The following is a 16,173-nucleotide window of genomic DNA, read 5'->3' on the forward strand; positions in this document are numbered from 1 at the left end:
TTACAGGTGTTCGATTTGTATTTTATTTAAGCTGTAGAACCTCCACAAGTATTCAGTTCACCTGGAGAGTAAAGTGTTTGTCCACTTAATTTCCATTTAACGCTACATTTCAGAGGATAATGTTGTGCTTTTCACTCCACTACACATTTATATCAAAGCCAGAGTTATTTTTCAGATTGATAAAAATGAATGAATATAGAATAAAAACCACAATACATACATATATACATAAATTGAAAAAGATGACAGATAACCTAAAGATCAAACCAGTGATTCCCCAGTTGTTTTGGCATTGGTTTCATAAGTGAGAATTGGTCACAATTGCTCTTTCCTCAATTCCTCTTTAATTCTATTTATTTATTTATTTTACCTGGTTTCATTTCAGTAATCAACCAATGAAGACCCAAAGAGATTAGAGACAAGCACAAAATTGTAGTTTGTGGAATTTTATATTTATTTATTATTTTCTGGTCTTCCAAGACCTCTCAGGCTTGATAACACAGATATAATAATTGGATAATAATGGATAATAATTTTGACTAATTTCTTGTTATGTATTCTTACTTAAAGTCAGATTTTGAATACAGGACCTTTGGGATAATTAATAGAGTGTTTATATGCTGTTATATTGGAACTTTTACAAGTACCGGTTCCACTACTGAGAAAAGCAATTACTCTTTTCCTTGAAGGGTAAGTGTAGCCGTGGCCGGGTTTACCTGTAATGGAGTCGCTGGGCAGTTTGTTGTTCGTCACCTGTGCTCACCATCACCCACCGCCTGTAATGCATGTGCTTCAGTGTTTGTGCAGGCACTGAAAACCACTGGAGGTTTCAGGTTGTCTGATAGGGCACCAGTTGCATGCTTTGAAACACTTTCTGTGTGTTTCAAAGCATGCAACTTGATACATTTGAGGAGCTGAGGGTTCTAAGTTTGGAGCTGCTCAACTGTCTTTAATGCGGTGTTCACTCTCCTTTCCCACAAGTATGTGTCTTTTGTTCGCGATGGCACACACGTATGTTGACGTTTGTTATTAGCTCGCATTGTGTTGAGAAGTAACTGTGACGTTTGTTGATCCAAGCTAAACAGCTTTACAATCTGTTACACTGCAGTCCTTACAGTAAATATCCTCTTCTTGTTTGTGAAAAGGTTTTGACCTGCTCTGAGATGAACTCTGACTTGAACTTATCTCTGTTTGAAATCAAGTATTAATCATATGAGGACAATATTGCCACACAGGAGACAGACTATACGGGGTGGCACGTAATGATGTATTGTCTCACATATCCACCTTTGCTTCGGGGCATTTTTAATCACATCCAGGCTTCGGTTTATTAAGCAGTAATTTGGAACACATTAAAATGAAGTAGCTGGACGTTAGAGGTCTCACTTAAGGCAACTCCTTGAATTTGATCTAGCATGTTGTTTGGGTTCAACGAAACATGTTTCTTTGATTTTACAGCAGTCTCACTACAAATGAGAAGTCGTGCTCCAGCTTGTCTCAACTTCTAAACTTGCTGGTAGATCATATAATGAAACTGACTCATATTGTAAGTTCAGCGGTAGTCATTGAAAACTCCCAGTTTACTCAATCTCAGTCAGACTCCGAGTGTCTTAAGCAACTGAGAGAAACCTTTGGAGAACAGAAGAAATCCGATGTACTGTAATGTTAATATCTTACGTATTTCTATTGACCACGTACATCATCAGTTTACAACTTCTTTCAATTTTCTGAGCTGAATATGAACACTGAAACATAACTCAACCATGAACAAATGAGAAAATTATCTTTACTGCAGTCTTTACTACAACGCTTGACAAATAAATTACATCCACCGCTGAATAATGTGGCCGCATAGCACCAGTGTCTGCAGCAACAGTCAAATACAGAAAAACACAGACTCCAGTCCTTTGGCAACTAAATGCATGTGCAGACCTTAAAAAGGTCCTGTAAACTTTTCAGCAGCATACTGAACTGCAATGTTAATAGTTCCAACTCTTCAGACAACTGCGGGTTCATGTTCAAGCGAAGGAACTTGTTTGGTTTTGCATATTGCACTTCTCAGAATATCCCTCCTGGAATGGAAACTTTACTCGATCCCGGATTTTGCAGAGGATCGGTCCATCCCCAAGTCTGCATCACACATGTGAAGTCCTGTTCCCAGTGCGGTCCTCCTCCCTGAGCTGGTGGGACAGCCATCAGCTGATCAGTACGACGTCGTCATTTTCAGGAACACTGCAACAACAAGTTCCAAAAAGACACATGAGGACACCCAAATGTCTCAACACCATCAGGTAAAGACAAACATACGTGATTTCTACTAGCGATTAAATGACGCATCAGCAAATATCTAAGCAGTCTGATCTACAGTCTAAAAACACTAAGGTCCAAATGATGGCACAAAGGACATTTAATGTGTTCCATGGGGCTCCAGCATGCTTATGCACGGGTCATGAGTACGATATTTGCTTTGATAATGAAACATGTCAAATTTTATGTGGAAGAAATTTTTTTTTAATAATGCAAATTGCAGCTTGCTTGTTGCAGATTTTGTGAAACTTCAGGACTGTGAGGGTTTGGTTTGAGAAGATTTGATTGAAAGCGAAAACATAACAAACCTGATCAGACTTTTATGAATATACTTCTAAATAATGAAGTATGTAACATCAGACTGACATTGCACTTCAATGTTGAGTCATTCTGAGATTGTGTCCAACATATCACACTGGTTAACAGGAATTCAGCAGCTGCTTGTTCAGATCTTTGTGGTTTCTCTGAGGTCTTGTTGCATTAGTAAACTGTTGTTCAGATAATCCCAGACACACTCATGCTCAGTTCCTACAATTCAAACCAGCAAAAGTATGCCTCTTCTCTTTTCCTCCACCTGCATGCAGGCTTTGGCCCTGATGCAAAGACAGACAACGAAGGGACGCATGAAGAGGTCTGGGTTTCTGGTGACTCTTCGTAAGCCATCTGAGAATGAATCCCTCAAACAAGCACTTAGAAAATGATAGCCTTGTCACCATGCATCTTGAACACTTCTTGTTTGACTGTTTGTTCTCAAGAGAAACAGCCAATTACATTTCCATTACATTAAATGTGGAAACAATTAGACATCCTTCCTTCATCTTTATGATCTGCAGAACATTTTACTGCTGAGTTTTCAGAGCAAGTCTCAGGCTCTCCGTTCCACAAGCTTCTTCAGTTGCTCTCATGGAAAGCAAAAATGGCTCAGCTTTAGGTTTTACTGTGTTCATATGTTGCTTCGATGTGCGGCTTAGCAGCCCCCTTTGTCAAATCTTTTTCAAGCACAAGATTCACCATTTGGCCAAAGTGCTTAATCACACTGTAGATTGCATGCAGATGCATTCAAGTCTCAAGACATTCATCAGGTTAATACTGGTATTTGTCTCATTGTGGGGATCTGAATAGCCATTTCACTGACAGTTAAAACCTTTTCCCTAATTGGTTACACTCAAGATTCAGTTCATGAGACTCTTGAGTCATAATATATTATTTCAACTGGCAAACTTGATGTATTGGTTTTAAATCCAAAGGGCAACTCTTCCCCCTAAATTTGCTTGCTTGCTTAGTGACTGCAGCTAATGCAGATAACAGCAGGAAGAGGTTAATTGTATGTAGATGAAATTTCATCCAGTAAGAAGACATTAAAATGCTTGCCGAGAACCCTGATCTAATTTTTGTCAGCACAGCGAGACAAAGATTCTCGTATAAATGAAATTTGGTCAGGTTGGAGGCTGCAAATGACTGCAATTACAGAATGTATGTAACTTGACAAGAGTGCTCCTAATGACAGAAAGTCAGCCCAGTTCCAAGCTTATTGCCACAGTTAGTCATGCATTAAGTCACACCATTACACATTACATAATGGCTCTGTAACGGAGACAAATCTTCCTGAAGATATTGACAGTTGGAATATCCGTGATGGTTCCGTGTTAGAAAACACAGCATGCAGGAAAGACTGCAGAGTCAAGAATGATGAAGAAAAAAAATGTTATTTTCTATTGATTACATGACTCAGAATTATATATTATATACTTTTTTATGTGAACAAACAGACTGGCTCTTGGAGAAAATAATAGTTTGATGGCAAACACAGTGCAGTACGAATTACTGTGATAGCTGTTTCTCATGGACTCTTTATGTAAAAGGACAGTGATGGCTACAGAAACCAAGCCTGGTGTGGGTTTGCAGTTAAACCTTAACCAATCCAAGACAGACAAACTGAATAATGTGTTTAAAATAGATTATTCAAAGAAGTTTTAGGAATCTTTATGAAAGCAGAACCAAAAGCCAAAGTAAGATGCAGCAGTTTGGTGAAGCGCTACTTTTGGTTGAGCTCTGTAACGTTTGGGCCGAGACCGACTATTAAAGAGGAACAAGCACATGAACTCTACACTGCAGCTTAAAAATACACACTGAAATAAAAACACAAACTTTTAAGTAGTAATTCATTATTGAGAGTTTTAAGGAATAACTGTCAGAAATGTGAACAGAGCACAAAATGAGGATAGGAAAGTGATGGAGATAAAGAGAGAAAACATTAAGTCAAAACAAAACCACTCCATCGAACGCCACATGAAAGGCAACTGAGGTTAAACTTTTACCCATCAAAAGTAAATCAAATAACTCTTCCTAATTAGTTACTAAGCTTTGACAAAACTTTTCTGGCTCAACTGTGTTAACTGAATGTTAACCATGGTCTGTTTAGGTGGTTGGCGTGGGGGGGGGGGGGGGGGGGGGGGGGGGGGGGGGGGGTTCCCAGTATACAGCCTCAGTTTCTCTGTAATCAGCCCATCACTGGGTGTGTCTGCATAGCTCCCACCACTAATTTCATTGCTCTCAGACCACGTAAGAGCGAGCCAAACCTCAGCGTGGAGGAAACTCCGCTCCAGCCTGCTGATGATAGAGATTGGCTCATACAGAAGGAATGAGCAGAAAACAGGGACGTATAGAGGAATACAATATTCTGCTGTGGCAACAAGGTGCAAGCTGACTTTTCCCACACAGAACTGTTACTCTGTGTGTTTCTTCATTTGTTTTGGGTGATTTAGACATTAACATAACACTGTGTGACGTTGCTTAGAAAAAAATAAATAAATAATAAAATAAAAATCTGACTACTATACCTCTGATTCTTAAATCCTGCTTAAAACACCTAGAACATCTTTGTTGAGATGCAACAATTAGTCAATTAATTAATTACCCTCTTGGTTAAAGTACATAAAAGTAAATTTAAGCTGATTTACTTTTACTAAGTTTATCAATAACTTGCGTGAGCGTCATAAAAGTCAGCGCAATGAGATGTTTTTGTGTGGAGCGACAGGATAGCGGATGTGAAACTGCTCTCGAGGGCAGGCTGTCAAATCCAGTAAAGGAGTGAGACGTGTTACAAGCTGACACGCTGCCCTTGAGGAAGGTATTTAAATTATCGTAGTTGTCGCGTTTCAGCGATGAGAGGTCATGTTTGTACAGAGCAACTAACAGGTGCGATTGTCTGTGCAGCTGGGCGTGCGAATAAAGGTTAGCATCATAGTGTGACTGTTTACATCACCATACCGTTGGCAGCAGTGGAACAGCGAGTATCTGAAGTGAACGTCTGTCTGACTGCTCTCCTCTGCAACACGAAGATCTCTCTGCTCTCTGAGGAACTTCTGCAGGTCCGTCAACGGGAATCCTTCTTTTTGGTAGTTCTGTTGGCAAAACACACAAAGAAATGAAACAATGAACATAGACAAGACGAACAACTAAAAATGTTCTCAGTACTTCTGTACCTACACATTCGTCACATGAGAGCTTTAAGATATTTTTTGGACAGTTTTCCAAAATTTGCTCACTATCACTCTTTGAACATTTAGCATGATCTAACTGCAACTGTCCAGAAGGTCATCCAGTCAATATATGCACAGTCCTGGTCTGAAAGTGCCAGGATCAATCTGCACCGATCGGAATCTGTGTTCACCTGTCCATCAACTCTTCATACTGAAGAAGAGGGGAGGGAAAAAAAAAAACATCTGGTTCGAGCAAAGGCTGAAGATGTTACTCATTGGTGCAGTTTTCTGGGCTTTTACACACTTTTGTTCTTTCACTGATTCTACTCCTTCTTGGGCGTCTACGAGACCGAGTATTCAGTTTTATTCTGTTAAATTCACTCAAGTTGCTGTAAGAGTTCGTCGGTCAAATCGTCTGTGTGGAATGCAAAACAGCCTCAGACCAGGGTATCTATCTTAATTAGTTGTTTTACTGAATGTTATTTCTCCATGTTATGGCAGTGTGATAACTCCTGCATTGTGTATTTTATGTATTTTTTAGTAAATTGCACATAAGTGTGATTAATGATGTATGCTTATTTTCTCTGTTTATGCCCTTTTATTGTAGTAGCCATTCACATAAGTGTCGTTCTTATGGGAGAAGCTGTGGCGAGTGTATTTATGAAGCCAGCACATAATGTCACAAGTTAACCAACATATACTTTATAGCAACTAAATTAACAAGAATTACTTTTGTTACTGATTAATCTGCTGATTATTTTCTAGATTTGTTAATCATTTTGTATGTAAAAATAAAACCGTGGAAAATGCCAGCTACAATTTCCCAAAGCTCGAGGTAGCATATTTCAAAGTTAACTAACAGAAAATAAAGCTAATTGTTTCAGCTGTAATTTGGATTGGAAATATTATATTCATAATAGGTTATCCCAGCGATCAGCATCACAATGAAGAGAGTCTGATGAAATATATTTTCTGTTACACAAGGAGATTTTAAGTACCTTTATGGTCTCGTAGGCGTCGGTGATGAGGGCGATGAAGAGCGACAGCACCATGTAGATGAACAGGGAGATAAAGGAGTAGAGGTAGGCTCGGCTGAAGAGCCACACCAGAATGTTTTTGTCCTTCAGCTGGGCAAAGGTGGTGAACATGTCGTCACCGTTCAACAGGGAGAACAGGCACTCCGCCACACGACTTAGGCCCTCAAACTAAAAGAGATGGAAGAGGCAACCTTGATTTTATGAAAGTGTGCAACAAAAAAAAAACAACACTTTACAGCAGTTAAAGAAGGCCCATACAAGTAGACACAGCGTCATTTCAGGAAGTGTGCTTTTTTCCCCCCCTATTAATCATTTGTCCTGTGAAAGGTCAAAAAACATTACAAAAGTGAAGGGAATGACATTTTTGCATGAAATACACAAATCAAAAAAAGACGTGATCTAGTAACAAACAGGTTGGAAACCACAAGACATGGGACGGAGCCTTAAGCCATTTCAGGTAACTAATAATCACTTGGGCAATAAAATGTTTTGCACAATGAAAACCTAAAAACAAAAACAGTCTAAAACCTAAAGATAAGAGACAAAAGCAGAACATTTTCACAATCTAGAACAAAGAAATTTTTGATCTTTTTGCTTTTAAAGATGAACGACTGATCAACGATCAGATGAACTTTTCCAACCAAGTAAACAGCCAAAAAAATGCTGGGGAACACAAGACAAAGAGAGATGACCGTTTATCTCAGCTTATTCCAGTGTAACTGAGTTTTTTCAGATTACTAATAAATGAGACATGCAAACATATTAAAAAATGTGTTCTAAAAAAACAACATGTACAGCTAGTTTATAATCATCCCTTGAGAGTAGATTTAACATAATGTCTGGCATAAACGTTGGTGCAGGGTTACAAAGACGGAGGTGCAGAAGACCGACGGAAGCATGATGGTTGATAGAGGTGAAATGATCGAGACCGAAACGCAAACAAAAGAGACAGACGCATAAGAAGTAGAGCCTGAAAGCCATGCATGAACACTGGGGGAAAAAAAAAAAAAAAAGTTTCCCCAGAATGTGATAATATCTTAACTCAACATCCCACTGCGGCAGTATGGATCCAGGGCACTACACTTGAAGACGTGTGGGATGGCAAGTCCTGGAACATCCTCTGTTTACTCCTTCAGTAAATACACAGAGGAGCCTGGAAGGGCCGACAGCACACTACAAGGGACTCCCCCAGCCGCAATGTAAATATCCTGAGCAAGTATCAGTTGACTGTGGTGTTGTACACACAGAGAACTGAAACCTGTTCGACTTCAGCTGCAGCCGCAGGAGGACTACTGGTCACTTTCACTGAGTAAAGAGCCAATAAGTGTGCCACTAGAGTTACAATATAAACTTTTCTTATGAGTTAGATATGAGTGTATTTAATAAGTAAACTGACCAGAAAAATATCACCACACTACAGCCCAGCACTTAGTTTGAGATTAATCAACAAACTTGTATTTGGTCAGCGAGACATTTGGCCCGGGGCGACTGAGCTCATCCTATCTCGCATCTGTCTTTCCCACAGTACGAGCACTGCTTTGTTTAGACGCCTACTGCACGCTCCGACTTCCGTAAATAATTTATCTTAAGGGGCAAGGACAGCTAAACACACACATCCAGATTGCACTTGTTGGTCAAGGATTTCCATCTGACTGCAGTTAAAATAACTGTTGATTTTGTGTCGCACAAAACATTCACCATGTTACATTCTGCATCTTTCTTACTGCTTAAAAAAAATTTACACATCATTTATTGTAACCTGTGCAGCTCATTTGCAGCCCTCGGCCCTCATGTCGTCACTCGTCTAATAGGAAAGGGACATAAAATCCCACTAAAAATTCTAAAAAAACACCATAATTTCAAACAGAGACAAGACTCCAAGTTGATATGTTTGAGTGTGAACAAAAAAAAAAAAAAACAAAAAACAAAAACTTGTGTCCCAGTGGACACAAAATTTGGTCTGAAGGACAGAGAGCTGCTTTCATTGAAGCTGGAGATTTCATGGACAGAACATATACTGACACCTAGTGGCTGTATGCCTTCAAAGGCCATTTTTCAAGTTTATCGTGAATATGCAGGACACAATGCTAGAAACAGTGAATTAAAAAGCTAAAAAAACCAAAGGAGAAAGTCTGACACGTCGCAGCTTTCTCCTACTGCAGAAAACCTGTAGGATTATTTCTTTTAGACAGATTAAACAAGGTAAAGAACACCTGCGTTCAGTAACTGTGACATTCAGATGTTTAGAACTAAAGAGAACACACAGCAATCAATATCGCTCAGTATGGATACCACGTATAAATCTATGAAGACCGACTGAGTATTTATGGAAGTCACAGATATTTTTTTTTTTTTAAAGGTTGTGTGCAATTTAAAGACATGCGTAACTCGGAGCTTCCTAATGCAACCTCAATCTTGTTGCCTCAGCAGTTCTGCAGCAAAGAAAAAATAAATAAGAGCAGAGTCAGTTAAAAGAGCCCTCTTAGTTCCTTTACTCGCCTCACTACACCGTGATTCAGACCAGTGACTGTACCATCGCCAACCATCTTCTCTATTCTCAGATGTTCTCTGTTCTCCTCAAAGCAGCTACAGTTACCTTCTCATGGTATGGTCCCAGTACGATCCATCCGCAGAAGGTGTAGCCAAGATAGATCATGCCAGCACAGCAGCAGAAACGCAGGACTTTGGGGAAGGCTGCTTTCATGGTTAAAATTAACACCTATACATACAGGAAAGGATGGAGTCATGAAGTAACTGTGAAGCCACTACAAAAATCATACAAGAATAGTTGAAGACATTTGGTTAAGTTGCTGAAAGGGGGGTGGAAAAAGTACATTTTAATCAGTATTTGTGCATCTTAAATTTCCAATAAATGCCAACGCCTTATTAACTCGAACATACAGACTTCACTTTGTTCAGCTGTGGTTTATCTATACAATGCATCAAGACTCCTGTCTACACACTGATGGTTGTTTTTGTGGCTCATCCAGAGATTTCAATCCACATCTGACTAACAAACTTGATAGTCAATGTTGAGTGCAAGGAAAAGCCATGAGAAAAGGTTCACACACTCACGTTGTATTTCTGGAAGTATCCGAGGTACCTGATCACGCCGACCCACACCATTAATGTAGACGTTCCCAGGAAGATACTGCACACATCATAACTGGTCAGACTCTGCAGAAGAGAATAAAAAAAAAAAATAAGAAAATGACGAAGAGCAACAGTAGAGCAGTTAGATCCTACTAGGACCTGGTCTTCACTCAGCCCTGTGGGATTAGCAAAGCTGGAACAACACTACCTCTGCTGCATCATGTGGGATAAATACAGAACTTTAAGTTTACATCCATCCATTTTCTATGCCGCTTATCCGTCAGGGTCGCGGGGGAGCTGGAGCCTATCCCAGCTGACTACGGGCGAGAGGCGGGGTACACCCTGGACTGGTCGCCAGTCAGTCGCAGGGCCAACAGACAAAGACAAACAACCACACACGCTCACACTCACACCGAGGGGCAATGTAGCCAATTAACCTAATGTACCATGTTTTTGGTATTGTGGGAGGAAACCGGAGTACAGAGAAAACAAGGGAGAACAAGCAAACGCCACATAGAAGGGCCCAGACCGGGATTCGATCGTTTATTTAGAGTGACACAACTCTGATGTAACAGGTGGTAAAATGCAACCTGAACTGTGGGAATTATTTTATTGGGGCTTAAAGTACACTGTGGAATTGAAGCAAAGAAACATCCTGTCAATTGTTAACTAATGTGTGACATAACGTGACATTTCGCTCTTGTGCTCCAGGTTCAAATGCAGATACCTCATTAAGGACATCAAAAGATTTCCAAGTCTAAAAGTAAACTTTACTCAAGTGCAAATAAGTTCTTTAAACCTGCCTTTGAACCTCTCTTTTCTACAACTAGATCAGGGTAAATATCTCCTTTCTTGAGTCCTTATACAGCAACATCCTACTTAGGTCCTTGAATAAATATTTAATTATTTGTGCAAGGAGGCCAGTTTTTCTTGTTTTGATAATATTTTTCATTACCCTGTTTGAGCAGACTTGTCAAGACTCTAAAGACCCTCTTGCGACTTTTCATTGGCAGACTAACAGTGATGACGGCTGCATTCGATAAAGATGAGCTAGTTAACAGGTGCTGCTATTGCACATGCTCACTGGAATGTTTTTTTTCTGTTAATATTTGTACCTGTGTATATTTAAATATTTGCAGAGAGAGAGAAAAAAAAAGAGAGTCCATTGAAGACACACACTTCACTGTCAACATTCATCCTCAACAGCAAACCAAAAACTCACAACAGAAGACCAGAAGCACTTTCCTGTAAAATAAAAAAAAGGCTCAATCTCACATAAAGGAGACATTTATTTCTACTTCTGGCAAGCTTGGGGTAAAAACTTCATGATGGTGTTTAAAAAGGAGAAACACCCGGCTTAAAATAAACAGAACTTTAGAGTGTCTGCACTGAGTCTTTTCACTCCAAAGTCCATCAGACACACAGATAATCCTAAAGTGGCATTTCCCAATAGCTTAATAGATCACAAGATATAAAAAAAAACAAAAAGGTGATGACATATAATCAAGGCAGTGCGTAGTAACCTTCTCTCTCAGACAGAACAACATGATTAATTTTACCTTTGCTTGTATTTCCATCTTCAGTACGGATCCAACTATGGCCAAGAGGTCGCTGACGATGACCAGCACATACCAGCCATTCAGAAACTCCTTCTGGTCATCCTCGCACACTTTACGATTGTAGTTCTCATGCAAGAATCTGGAGAATCTCTGAAAATACCCCAAAACAAATAAAGTCTCTGAAAAGAACAATCAACATAAGATAAGGATAAGAACTTTATTGATCCTCCAGGAACTTGTTGAAATGGCGTCATATGTAATAAATAAGTATAACGGATTAAATGTAATAAGTCACTTGTTGTGAAATTGGCTTAAGAAGAGGAAGGTGATTAAACATTGAAAAAATTCTTAACAACCAAGAACTAAATAAAAAGCACAGCCCGACGACTAGAAACAGGGAAAGAAGCTCCTGAAAGAAGCTCCCCGTCTGTGTGATCTTATACAGCGTGAACAGAGACTGAACGGCCCACCTGAAGCAACCTGACAGCCAGTACGATGGAGCGGGTGCACAGCACAGCTGACGTAAGGCAGACGATAATGACGAAGCCATCAAACATGAGAAGATAGTGCGTGTTCTTCTGAGCTGAAACAAGAGATAAAGTATGAATGCGTGTGAGGGTTTAGCACTTGCCTAACCCTTAACAGACACTCCGCTGATAACCACAAGTTTACAGGAAAACGCCTTTCTAACCGTAGTAAGGCACTCGCAGGTTGGGGCAAATTACCACATGTCACAGAGGGAAATTTGAATATATTACTTTCTGGTACTTTACCACAAAAAACAAACAAAAATATAACCTTAAATTTTATTGCAATAATCTGTAAAAATTACAGATATGCATTTGCAAACTAACCTCTGTACACTAGAGTGACAAAATGTAACCAACAGCTCTTAATCTGTTCCGTTTTTCCGTCTTTATGTTTATGTCTTGCTTTTAATCAATTAATTAATTTCTCCATCAGGTTAGATAATTATACCTTACCAGTTCCGGATATCTTCAAGTCTCGACATGCAGTACTCTCAGTATCAATGTCCAGGAATATTTTCACCTTTCCACTGTGACACTGGTTGTCAAATGTTATCTGGAGACAGGAAGAAAGGATAGCAGACGAGTAGAACGATGAAAGTAGTAATTGTCTTATTTTTAAGTGCTGTGCGAGCGACACATTTTAACAGCAGAACATATGGAAGAGCAGTCGGTTTTTCTGACTTTGTTTTCGCTATCAAAATGTTCATCTGGATTTCACCTGCTTGCGTACACTTCATTTCATAACGACAGAAAATCTGGCTGAACCATACCGTAACGTGGAAAGAGTAGCAGTCGGGTAGCTCTCGGGAACGCACCGTCTGAAGGTTGACTCCCTTCAGCTGGAAGGTGACTTTGATGTCAACAAGCCTGAGGAGGGAAGCAGAGGATTTTCATGCACTTCAGAGAAAATTAAAACCACGCATGTCAGCTGCAGTCCTGTGCAACATGTTGACGGATGACGGCTACCTGTAGAAGTCCAGGTCAAAAAAGGATGAATTCTGGGTTTTCCATTGGTTTGCAGTCTTTGGGTCATGTGACTTACAATCTGAGCGAGAGGAGATGAACAGAGTGAGAAAATGAACATTTAGATCTTCTTTTTACATGAGTACTGTTCAATATGTTCGACAGGAAAGCTGCCTCTGTAGGTTACTTCTGCTTTGCAGTAAAGTGCAGACTCAGGCTTGCATGCCCATAACCATGCAGTGAGGAACAGAATTACTAGTGTGTAATCTTACTTCTCATAATACTGGTGATTCATGTTCTACTATTGCAAAGACTGCGAAAACCTTCACATGTAACATTGTGAATCTGAATCCTTGAATGCATCATGTGACGAGAACTTTTGGTTGTTTTATACATACTGCATATACACATTTATATTTAAAGGCCACTGAGTTTGCAACGTAGCTTAAAACTACAGAGATGTTTTAAAACAGAGAAAGATTCAGAGCAGATCAACAACAAAGTGTGACTGAGATGTTGATTGTCTAAATAAGCAGAGATTTTACTGGTCAGCTGATAATTTAAGGAAAAATGTAAACGGTGGCTCTCACCCGTCTCCAGCTGAGCGTCTATGTCAAAGGCCTCGTCTGAGGGCTCCACGCTGCCCCTCTTGTAGTACTCTTTACAGATGACGAGAGGCAGCAGCTTGCCGTCCTCATCCTCAGCATAGCTGATGGGACCCACAGAGAGCTGGCTCAACTGGCTGTACTATAAATATATCAGAAGCCTCAGGTAAAAAAAACACACCATCCCAAGCTTGTTTCCATTGTGTTGGAAAGACCCTGCAAGCCACCATATTACACACACAAATGCAAAGTCTGGTAAAACATAAAGTGCTTTATGAAAATGCAGCAGCCCGCTTCACAAGATAGCCAGAAGAACTCAGCACGTTTTCAAAGTTTCTACCCCAATAACACAAGAAAAGGGAAAATCTCAACTCAGATCTCAAGGTTGCATTCAAGAGATTAGAGATAAGTTATCGTAAATACCAGTTTCCAACCTGTAAATAGCATTTATATCAACATCAAAGTAAGAGTGGGGATGCCTTAGGTCAGCAAGCATGTTCTCGAGACTAATCAAGCCTAAATTTAATGATTATAGTGCCATAAACTCCACATTACAATTACTGCTCTTCATACTTTCTCAGAGAGTTGAACTTGCCTGATCCAGGACATAAAACAGACTGTCATAGACGCCGCGCTGCGTGTACACAGCAATGCTGTAGTCGTCCTCGTCCACCCCACTGTAGTCCTTCAGGAAGAGGTTTTTGAGAGCCATCGTGTTCTCCTCCTTGTAGGACACCACCAGCTGGTTGTTAAGGCCGAACAGGATGAGCTATGGAGGAAAGAACAGAGAAAAGGGGAACGTTTGTATTTAACGTCAATGCTTGCAGTGATTCAGTTTCAGTTTCAATTGGAAACAGCAGTATCACAATAGTAACAGTAATATATAATATTGTTCACTAAAGGTGAAATAATTATGGACTGCATCAAATGGCATTTCGCTTAATTTACAACACTGAGGTGATATTTTTTCCTCACAGCTATTTAAAGATCACATATAACAATGGACTTAAAGTGGTCAGTGTACTTCTCGGGTTAATTATATGTACTGAAAAGGTCTGGTTTTTGCAACATAAGAAAATCATTAGAAATTCCTTCACTGTCAGCAAGCAACGAGCAGCACAGAAACGAAGGTTCAGATAAATAGGTGTACTTCTCTTTTTTTAAAACAATCATCTTCCGTCTGACATAAGCTGACACACTCAGATGTTTTGTAGGACACTGTGTCGTAATCCACATGAATATCACCGCTCATACACATACATTTACTGCTCTTGGCTATATGCCTTGGGTGGATTATTGTTCCAGGAACTATTATATGGGTGGATCTTCTTTCCAGGTCTTTCCTAATCCACTTTAAACCCAGACCACATACTTGTGTTGTGATCATGACGATTTTCAGAATCTGCACCCCGAGTTTCCAGGGTATGTGTCGCCTGGCTCGGTACTTCTCACACGGGCTCATGAAGTAATACTTCAGGTCATCTCTCAGGTTCTCCTCTTTGATAACATCTTGAGTCATGACCGAGCTGAAACAAAAATTGAAGCATCATGCAAGAGCTGGGATACCTAAATGAAAAACAAATAAAACAACAACAACAACAACAAAGAAAAAACCAAAACAACTGTAAAAAGTTGCCCTCAGTTTTGAGTTGATTCCAACAGGATGAGAAAAAGGAAAACAGAAGTGAGAGCAGTTATTTCATGATACTTGAGCAATAGCTGTGTCTTTCAGTGCACCAGATGGGTCATCTCTTACAGGAAGAACTCCATGTACTGAGCACACTGCCTGTATTCATGCTGCTACCTGAGTTTAAGTCCAAAGGTTGGCTCAGGGCTCCTTCAATATTTCCCCAACAGTTTCCTGAAAGGATCTTTCTTCTTTCCCCTCCTTCTTTTCTTTTTTTTTTAAACTACTGCACAGTTTAAGTAAACTATAAGGAGTTTTGTTGAATGACACATTTATTTTCAGCTGAATGAATTCAAATGAGTGGTGCTGTTGTTGACAACAATATATTTAGTAAATTCGCTTTGGGTTATTTTAGCAACATCAGCCGGTGTTTGCAGTTTGTAGCCTATACATTTTTTTAAATTATTGAACACTGAAGCAAGTTTTAAAACGTCGGAAACAAGCTTTAAAACGCCCGTCATTTCAATTCCAACTCACCTGATTGAGTTGCTCCTTTCCAGATATCGACCCAGTAATTCCATGATTGATTATCCACGTGGAGATCCACCGGTTAATGGACTATGTGGCTGTTAACAAGGCTGACAGACAGACAGACAGCAAACGCAAGTCCGTTCAGCGGGGTTTTGTCAGCACGCAGCGCGCGGACAGCCAATCAGGAAATGAGTTTTGGGCGGCGCACAGGTTCCCAATCCACGGTCCGCGGGCCAACAGGCTCTTCGATTATAGTTAAGATTACACCTTGACTCATCCATATGTCCTGCAGATGAAACATACAGATTCAGTTTCTTTACTGTTATTATTTGACTTTTTTATTAATTCCCCAAACGCTTTAATTTCGTTAGCCTATAAAAAGTTGTGTTCAAATACACTCAGACATACTGGAATCTGCCTTTTATATTCATCAAGTGTT

At 39.8% G+C, this 16,173-nt stretch overlaps 1 protein-coding gene across 1 annotated transcript; it reads right to left on the minus strand.

The window, feature by feature from the left end:
• Positions 1-1,766: 1,766 nt before the first annotated feature.
• On the minus strand, positions 1,767-15,892 carry mcoln2 (mucolipin TRP cation channel 2). The gene is made up of 14 exons (XM_046390962.1): positions 15,741-15,892; positions 14,949-15,102; positions 14,172-14,345; positions 13,562-13,718; positions 12,975-13,053; positions 12,779-12,875; positions 12,462-12,561; positions 11,949-12,061; positions 11,479-11,628; positions 9,902-10,003; positions 9,423-9,545; positions 6,788-6,994; positions 5,578-5,711; positions 1,767-2,232 (listed from the first exon to the last, which is right to left on the minus strand). The coding sequence occupies exons 1-14, from the start codon at positions 15,782-15,784 to the stop codon at positions 2,196-2,198; spliced, it is 1,671 nt and encodes a 556-aa protein (XP_046246918.1). The 5' UTR covers positions 15,785-15,892; the 3' UTR covers positions 1,767-2,195.
• Positions 15,893-16,173: the final 281 nt, after the last annotated feature.

Source organism: Scatophagus argus, chromosome 6 (assembly GCF_020382885.2).
Source record: "Scatophagus argus isolate fScaArg1 chromosome 6, fScaArg1.pri, whole genome shotgun sequence".
Taxonomy (NCBI): domain Eukaryota; kingdom Metazoa; phylum Chordata; class Actinopteri; family Scatophagidae; genus Scatophagus; species Scatophagus argus.

Excerpts from the sequence above, each read along its gene's own strand:
- mcoln2 (XM_046390962.1), bottom strand. The coding sequence starts at position 15,784 with ATGGAATTACTGGGTCGATATCTGGAAAGGAGCAACTCAATCAG. Across the intron at positions 13,054-13,561 it reads AGACGCTCAGCTGGAGACGG|ATTGTAAGTCACATGACCCA; the intron begins GTGAGAGCCACC and ends CCTCTCGCTCAG. Across the intron at positions 10,004-11,478 it reads AGATGGAAATACAAGCAAAG|AGTCTGACCAGTTATGATGT; the intron begins GTAAAATTAATC and ends TCTCTTCTGCAG.